The sequence below is a fragment of the Rhinopithecus roxellana genome, chromosome 15 (assembly GCF_007565055.1).
Source record: "Rhinopithecus roxellana isolate Shanxi Qingling chromosome 15, ASM756505v1, whole genome shotgun sequence".
NCBI classification, from domain to species: Eukaryota; Metazoa; Chordata; class Mammalia; order Primates; family Cercopithecidae; genus Rhinopithecus; species Rhinopithecus roxellana.
The window spans coordinates 86,332,039-86,340,695 of NC_044563.1; the positions used below are offsets into that span (position 1 = coordinate 86,332,039).

An 8,657-nucleotide genomic window follows, 5' to 3' on the forward strand; every position below is an offset into this window, starting at 1 on the left:
ACACAGTGCTGCTGTAGGAGGAGGAGGGGTTTCAATCTGAGTCAACAACGTGTGCAAAAATCACAACGAGTGAAAGGCGTGAGGTTTTCAATGTAGCAGATATTTAATTCTTATTTGCCAACTCCTAAGCTAGGACCTGGGAATACAAAGTTACATAGAACACGATTCTAGTCCTCTAAGCACCAACGGTCTTGGAAAGGAAGCCAGACGAGTAAAGTGGCTATTTCAATACTATGTGGTCGTTACAATACTAGAGGTAGACACAGGGGTCGCAGTGCAAGGGAGGAAGGGCGTTAACATTTGCCACCTACTTCCAGGTGCCAAGTACTCTTATCAACATTATTCCACTTTATTCCCTGGTGATTATGAAAGGCAGGTATTAATATTCCCACTTAACAGACGAGGAAACAGCCTCAGGGAGATAAACTTGCTCGACCCAGTCTCTCTCCTAGTCCATATCAGAACCAAGATTCAAACAGGTTTTGTTTAGAAAATCTAGGATTTTTCAGCCATACCAAAATAAAGTAGCCTCAGGGAATCAAAACATTCACGAGAGAAGGTGACTTCTGAGCTGAGTCTTGTAAGAATTCTGGAAATTAACCAGGCAGTTTGTATCGGGGTGGTATTAAGGGGACAGAACAGCTTGGGGTTTGGGGAGGGAGGAGGAAAAATGATTTGTTACTTAGGAACAAATAGCAAGGAAGGTTTGTGAGCTATGATTGGGGGAAGAAGAAAAAAAAAAAAAGCCTGAGCTCTATCCAGTAATCCTTGAAAGGTTGTCATCCAAGTGGCCTGATGGGATTTGCATTTTACTCTGGAAGATGATTTGGGGATTGGCCAGAAGTAAGGACACTGTATTTTTCAAGAGAATGTAGCCCTAAACTAATGTAGTAGCAGTGGGGATATAAGTGGATAAGTTCTAGATATACTTGGGAAATATCACTGGAAGGACTTGTGGACTGATAAAGATATATTTAAGAGGTACGAGGTGCAGTCAGTAGGACTTGTTGATTGAGGACTTGTTGATTGAAGATGCGGTGGAAAGATGACACGGATTCTGGCTTGTTTGGAAAAAGCATACCATCATTTACCAAGAAGAAACCAGAGATGGAATTGTTTGGGTTTGGGAAGGTGGAAGATGAAATGTTGAGTATCACACATCTTACATTTGAGGTATCAATCACTATTGGATAGAAAGTCTTATTTAGTGAGATGGTAATGGTTGTAGATGTCAGTGATTTGTTCCAGGGGACAATGAGTAAACTGAGAAGAGCAAAAACCTACAAATGGAGCAATGAAGGTCAGCATTCCATGAAGTAGCAGAAGCTGATGAGGGAGGAAGACAAGAGTGGTCAGAGAAGTTAAGGCATGGAAGCTAAGTAAGGAGAGGGAGTGGGCAACTATGATGGAGAGGCCATAAAGCAAAGATTGAGAAGTATGCACTGCAGGCCATTGTTTCTGGATGTCAGGGTAGGAAAGAGTAAAAGGTGAGAGTAGAGGTCTCCTTGCAGTGAATTGGGTAGTGAATATGAAGTGAAATAGTGCACAGAGTCTGTACACAACCCTTTAGAAAAGCCTGATTGAAAAGAGAAAGATGAGATGCAGAGGGAGCTGCATTCAAAAAAATGCTAGTTATAGCATCTTATTGAGGAATCTAAGGCAGGAGTAGGGAGACCTGAGTATGATGGAGCATGGTAGGGTTGGGAGTCAAGTCAAGCTCACAGCATTTCAGGGTTAGGCAGATAAGCTGTCTGCAGCAGTCAATAGTTGAGGGTTCAGCAGGGCTTCCAATAGGGCAGAATAAGGGACTGAACTGCCAGCTTCAGGGCAGGGGACAAGCCATCTCTCCTGATAGGAAAAGGTCAGGGGTTGAGTAGAGTCTTCAGCAAAGCTGGGAAGTTGGGTGTTCCCCAGCCTGTTACAGGATCCCAGCCAGGGCCAGAGCAGAAACCCTGGCCCTCCACCTCTTCATCCAGACAGGATGCATGGCAGCCATGGGTTACCTAGGGAGGAGACTGGCATCAGATCTGGGCCTGCTAGTACCAATACTTAAAGAGTATACCTCCTCATCCTGTATTCATATTTCAGAGGCTGTTCCATACCACCCAACTGCCCCCAAGTCCCCCTTAGTACTCCCCATAGTTGTATGAAAATGTCCACACCCTTCCCTTCCATACTCACATCAAAGAGTCCTGCCCCATGCTGCTGGTAGAGCCTTGGGTTGAGAAAGCCAAGAGGGGGGCGGCCACTGAGGATTCTGTGCTCATTGATCAAGGATAGAAGCCCCCCAAACACTGGAGTAGAGGCCTGCAAGAGTGAAGGTACAAGTAAAGGTCAGGGGTTCAGAGTGACTGGAATTTTTAGGGGGGTGATGCTTTAAAGTATCAGACATCTTTAAGGAGTCAGGGGTTCTGGGTGCAAGGTACTCAAGGTGTTAGGGGGTAAGGATAGTTCCTGAGTTAGAGTTTGGAGATGGGCTGATTCTCACCGAGGTTCCGGACACCCATGGAATGGGCACTCTGTTGCTGACCACCCAGTAGCCATCGGAAAGTGCAGCCACATCTGGGTAGGCACGGCCACTGGCATTGAAGTAAGTGGATGGTGGAAGGTGGGGGCTAGAGCTCAGGAACTTGGCTACAGCTTCCTCCTGAAAGGCATTTTTGAGTGAGTATTGGCATGTGGCCTGCCCAGCAGTCAGCTGAACTGAGCATCCCCCATCCTCACTCTTACCCTGCATCTATGCACATAAACACATGTACCTGGTATGAAGGCCGTGGGAACACATTGCTGAAGCCACCACCACTGATATAGTCAACGATTTCATTTGTGATGAGGAAAGGTTCCTGGAAGGATGTGCCTCCCACTGTGGTGACATAGGGGCTGAGGGGAGAAGACAGCATTCAGATAGTAGGGGACCCAAGGGGACCTCCAAGATATGTGGGGAGGGTTGAGTATAGCCCAGATCTTGCTGGAGGAACTAGACTCTATGGGGAAGCATCTATATAGGATTGACTAAGAGATTTTGAGCCTTCAAGGCATGGTCCGAGGTGACTGTGCACACGTTTCTCTACAGAACATCCACCAAATCTTCCACTAAAATGCCTGGGGACTGAGGAAAAGGAACAATGGGAGCTATATCCCACACAAGAGATTTGGGGCCTGGACCTACAGGAAGAAGAGACAGGAGTGCAGCAACCAGGGCAGGCAAACCTTAAGGCTGAACCACAGGAGCACATGGTGGGGTCAAGACAAAGGTTCTACATCATGAGATCACAAGTGAAAGGTGGTGGTTATACTTGAGTGGTAGGCTAGAGTACTTACCTGGAGGCAGGGAAGGTAGGGCGGAACTGGTGTCTTCCAGAGACAGACCAACACCCGGCCCCACTGTCACCTAAGAGAGACCAAGTGTAGCACTCATATTAATTGGTCAGGGCTTAGTATGTGGGTTTGATGTCAGAGAGGAAATTTATGTGTCAGCTGTTACTGCAGGAGGTCAGAGTGTAGAGGTCAGGTCAGTGGTCCCTGTTGGAAGGTCTAAGTTCAGATTATGAGTCAGAGACCAGGCTCAGGGGTCACTGTGGGGTCAAAGCTCCCAGGTTGCAGGGGTGGAAGGGTTGCCTAAGTTTAGGGTAGGAGGTCACCTGAGGCGAAGAGCAGGGTGAGACCCCGAGCAGCAGCCTTCATGAGCTCCGTGTTGACCCGCTGGATATAGGCGCTGCTGAGGGAGTCCTCCTCATCTCCATAGCTCACAGTATGCACATGTGGCAGGGCTGACTCATTACTGAGCAGTATGAGCCACTGCAGGAAGGGCTCCTGTCCCTCATGCCGGCCTGGATTATTATTTTTTTTTGAGGGATGGGCACAAAGATAGTCATTGAGGGTTGTCAGGATCTCTCTCCAGCTTATAGCATTCCCTTGAGGGGGCAGGGATCAATACCCATCTCCCACCCTCTTCCCCACTGTCCAGTCCTCTTGGCAGTACCAGGGCTACTGTAGACCCAGGTGGAGATGTTGGCGCCAGCACTCATCAGGTACTGCACATCTAGACTGGCCTCAATCCCGGCCCGGCCCCGGCCTTGTTGTCCAACCACACGGGTTACTGATGCCTGATGTGCAAAGTTGCCACCGAAGAGGCGCATGAACTGAGCCAGGTCTGAGTCATGGAAATACTGCTCCAGGAACTATGGAGGGAGTCAGAGCAGAGGTCGTGGGTCCGAGGGTGAGTCCCAGTGTGGCAAGGCACTGAGGACACTGTGTGGAGGCTCTGAGGACCCTGGGACTCTTTGCTTGGCTCACCTGGGCACAGGCTTGGCTGTTATTGCTGGTGCCAGAGCCCACATCTTGTGAGGTCAAGTTATATCGCTTACGGATCACAGAGGGGGTCACCCCCAAATGCAGGCCTACAGTCCCTGTCACCTGCGGCTCAGGACGTTGCCTCAGGGATGATGTTGGGGGAAAACGGTGCAGTCCCCCCACTGTAGGGAGAAGTCAGGCTTGAGGAGATCTTATAGACTGTAATGCCCACCTTACTACTCACCCTACCCCCAGTCTCCAAAGGCATCTAAACTTCCCCAGCCCCTGGATCTGTCTGCCCCAACCCCCATTCACCCCATAGGTGTTACCAAAGTCCACATGGGGGGCCAAGGCCTGTGGAAGCTGGTAGGGATGTGGGGACCTTACAACATGGGTCTCTGTAGGTCCTCCCACATAGTGATGAAACTCAGCCCCAGGGAGTAGCAGCTCTGCTTGTCTGGAGGTCAGAAAACAGAGGTCAGAAAGCTCAAAACGGAACAGAAGAAGCTGCCTCTGAGCATCCCTGGGCAGTCAGTCACTGTCTCCCCATGCATCAGCTCCCACCCACAAGCCCCAGCAAGCTCTCAGCTCCCTCCCATCCATCTCACTGAGGGGATGACTGGTGCCCTCCATGGTGAAATCATTTCCTCTCACCGGATGCTCAGCCAGCAAGTCAGAAAGTCCTGTGTGATCACAGAATGGCACTTCTGGGCTCCGGCTGCCAAGAGCCATTTTTGCACTGTGTGGAGGGTCAGTGGGGATGGCCTCACCAGATCAGCCACATTCTCTAGGGTCAGGTATTTTCCTGCAGGGATTCAGAAGAGGCACTTGCCCTTATTCATTGCTTTCCCAAACTCCCCGTTTTAGACCTCAACTATGAAACATCAGGACTTCCCAAAGCCTGGATCAGGGTAAAGGAGGGTTGTGTGTACAGGTGTAGGGTGTACTTGGGGAGCAGAGGAAGAAAACGTTGGAGACACTTGAAATGCCATGGCCAAGAATATGGATTTACCCTAAAGGCCAGTAAGTTGCAAATGTCGCACCACAGCATGTATTGCCATGATCATGAAAATGAATGAGATTAATACATACAAATTTTCCATTTTAATTTTAAGCTTATGTCCAGTAAATGTTTTCAAATCTTTTGGCACTAGTTATCCATTTTAGCTCAAATTTGCATACTTGTTGATTTAAAGCTTAACACGATGGTGAGTCACTGTTTCCTGCCATGCACACTAGTGTCACACTGCCCTGTCCCCAGCCTCTGCAGTTCACATGTGCACACTCCCCCTGCTGTGAAGGGCTTTAACCAGGAGAAGGAACCAATCCATTCTGACTGTTGGAGAGACTGTTTTGAAGCAGAGTGGGGGAGTACAGTGAGGGGTGGGTTGGAGGGAGGAGACTGCAGATCAGTTGGGGAGCTGGGCAGTAGTCCAGGAGTGGGAATAAATGAGTGAGTTGGTAGTAACAAAGGACAGCAAGAAGTAAACTAATCCAAAGGCTCTTTGGGAGTTAGAACTGGCAGCCTTAGTATGTGAACAGAAGAAATTAGAATGGATTCGAGGGTAGGGGAAGGAACTTAAGTTGTACTAGATGCTATTTTCCCGTTTGCCTGGTAGCTAGTAAGTAGCAGAGTCAGAATTTGAGTTCATATTTGATCATAAAGCCTATATGCTGAACCACATCCCCTTTTAGGTTTCTAGCCTGAGGAACACAAGTGTCTTGTCAGGCCCTGACATGATCACCATCCCATGCCCAACCCAGCCTTCTGTCCCTCCACTGCATCCCACATCCTGTCCTCAGTCCTGAAAGGCACCATATTGAGGAGAGTTGGGATCCGACACAGCCTGCACCAGCTCCGAGAGTCTTTCCAGGTTCTGCTGTCTCAGGGCAAAGGTGAGACTTAGCTCTTCCTCAGGGTCCGCACGGCCCAGGGACACCCAGCCTGGGGGCAACCTGTAGGGTCAGGGGTCAGGGACATGGCTTTGGTTAGGGTGGAGATGGAAAATATTGGTCATGGAAGGTTCCAGATTAGGAGCTGAGACCTTGGGTAGGATCCTAGGAGCAGATACAGATCACATGAGGTGAATGATAGGGGACTGAGCCTAGGAACCTAGAGATGAAACTATGGAGTGTGTACTAGGAGCTGGCATGGGAGTGAGAAGCTAGGACCAGGACAGTGAGAGACAGAACAGGGTATGGGGAAGGGGGTGGTCTGTGCTAAGTCAACTTACGTTCTCCGCTGGTCGGGCTCCGGGCTGTAACTGCATTTGCCAGAGAGGATGAGGGCAAAGAGCCCCAGGAGGCTGTAAGGGCAGCAGGTGGGTTTCAGTGGGAGCTACATTGTCCTTGTGTTCCCACCCTCCCAATGTGTGCTCCCCCCAACGTGATCCCTTTCTCCCCAGCCCTCTCAATTTCTCACCAGGCTTGGAGTCCCATTCTGCCCTTCCGCAGATCTGCTGTCATGTGACAGATCACATGAACCCTATATTCCACCACCACTAACCCTCTGCCTAGTAACTAGTGACGGTGCTGGCTCCTCCCTTGTGTGGGTGGTCCTGAATGCTAGGCAAGGGTGGGGCCGCCACTTGGATTCTCCCCTCTGGCCAGTCAAGCGCTGAGTAAGCCCAGGGCTCCCCACCTGCGTCCTGAGCCTGGTCCCCTGGGAATCACCACAAGTGAGTAGGCTCTAGAGACCTACAGACTGGGGTTCTTCCTAGCTATATGATATCAGCAAAATAACCTCTCAGAGCCTAGGTTTCTGCATTTACAATATGGAGACTTATATAAAAGTGATCTGCCTTGAAATATTGCAGTGAAAAAATTTTTTCCTCCTTTATCCTCTATGTCCCCATATTATCAATTTTGTGTTCATTTTAGGACTACATTTATGAACAGAGTAGAGTTTTTGCAAGACCAGGATCCTTTTATTCAAATCAGTTTCCAGTTTTAAGTAGCTTCCCAGGAGATCTACAATCAGCTGGGGTCCTGTTTATTATGGGTTCCCAAGGTTTTCAAGGAAATCAACTTTGTTCCAAGGGCCACGGAGGAATCTTGCATCTTGTTTAGTGGGCTCAGGTGGATAAAATGGAAACAGACCTTTGCTTCTTTCTAATGGTAACTCAAAGCCCACAAGGTCTGAGTTTACTCCTTCGAATTGGGGTCATTACAAGAAGATTTTCAATGAGAGTTAAAACCCTGAGGATTCAGTTCCCTTCCAGTCTTCCTAAGTATTATTTTCCCCAAAAAATCCATATGGAAGATGGTGTCAGCAGTGTCATTTTAACTTCCAAAACCATTAATCCTATACTCATGTGAAATCCCTTGTTCTGACCTCAATACTTTTTAGATAGATCCCTCTACTCTTGCTGTTGTCCTACAGGCCACTGACATCCATTAACCTATAGATCATATCCCCACGCTGAAGATTATGGCACTTCACTTTTCTCTCCATCCCAATTCCTGCGATCATTTGACCTAGATGATCAAATTATCTAGGTAAAAGACCCATTCAACACCCTAACCTTCCATTTCTTCATCTCATTAAACCCAAGGAGCATTACCTTCACTTCACTGAAGCAAACCAGTCCCATGGCTACACTTGGGCTTGCTATCTCTCAAAACTGCTCTACCTTTGAAATTATAATTATAGAATCCTTTCTTAGACTATAAACTTCTGTTTTTTCAAGCTATTGTTTTTCCTCACTCCTATTAATCTGACTTCCTCCTGTCCATTGATTCCTCCAGTTTCCCACTAAGCTTGGATCCTAGAGCTGTATTTACTAGCGTCATGCTCAGAAACATTTCTCTTTGACCACTTTTTTTTTCTTCTAATTTCCTCAGTCCCATGAACTTCTCAAACATTGGCCAATCGCCTTTCCCTCACAGCCTGGCTCCCCCAAAGAACGGTCTACACCAGTGGTTCCCAAATCCCTTTGTATGACTGTGAAAGTTTACACTGCGATAAAGCAAGACAGCCACCTGCAGAAAGCCTGACATGACAAAGGCTCAACAAATTGAGCTATTATTACAATGTGGATATTTAGTGGCCCCAAGAAAAACAAATAAACCCCTTGACTGCTCTTGTACCCACCCCGACTTATTTTAAAAAAGAATTTCGGGCCTAGAGCTGGTCATCCCCAAGATCCCCTCTCCCACTCAACTGATCCCTCTCAAGGCCCTGCTGGCCTCTTGCCCATATTAGAAGGAAAAGATTAGCTGCAGAGAGATGTGATCATCAGCCTCAGGCTAGGCTCCTGAGCTCCCAGTGCCATCCCCACCCCACCACCCCTCTGTGTCTCCTGAGGCATCCACAATACTCTGCCAGGTGTCTTCCAGTCATCCCTATAGAACAAAGCTGGAGA

At 48.3% G+C, this 8,657-nt stretch overlaps 1 protein-coding gene across 1 annotated transcript; it reads right to left on the minus strand.

The window, feature by feature from the left end:
• Positions 1-91: 91 nt before the first annotated feature.
• On the minus strand, positions 92-6,793 carry TPP1 (tripeptidyl peptidase 1). Its single transcript, XM_010383555.2, has 13 exons — positions 6,716-6,793; positions 6,528-6,599; positions 6,110-6,249; positions 4,948-5,098; positions 4,623-4,750; positions 4,297-4,475; positions 3,983-4,181; positions 3,642-3,830; positions 3,322-3,391; positions 2,760-2,880; positions 2,489-2,647; positions 2,182-2,307; positions 92-2,003 (listed from the first exon to the last, which is right to left on the minus strand). The coding sequence occupies exons 1-13, from the start codon at positions 6,757-6,759 to the stop codon at positions 1,863-1,865; spliced, it is 1,719 nt and encodes a 572-aa protein (XP_010381857.1). The 5' UTR covers positions 6,760-6,793; the 3' UTR covers positions 92-1,862.
• Between the last annotated feature and the right edge of the window lie 1,864 nt (positions 6,794-8,657).

What these genes read in the sequence shown, in the direction of transcription:
- TPP1 (XM_010383555.2), bottom strand. Translation starts at nt 6,759, where the DNA reads ATGACAGCAGATCTGCGGAAGGGCAGAATGGGACTCCAAGCCTG. An exon ending in GAGCCCGACCAGCGGAGAAC is followed by an intron (nt 6,250 to 6,527) that starts GTAAGTTGACTT and finishes CTGACCCTACAG; the next exon opens with GTTGCCCCCAGGCTGGGTGT. An exon ending in CACCCTGCTCTTCGCCTCAG is followed by an intron (nt 3,392 to 3,641) that starts GTGACCTCCTAC and finishes GGTCTCTCTTAG; the next exon opens with GTGACAGTGGGGCCGGGTGT.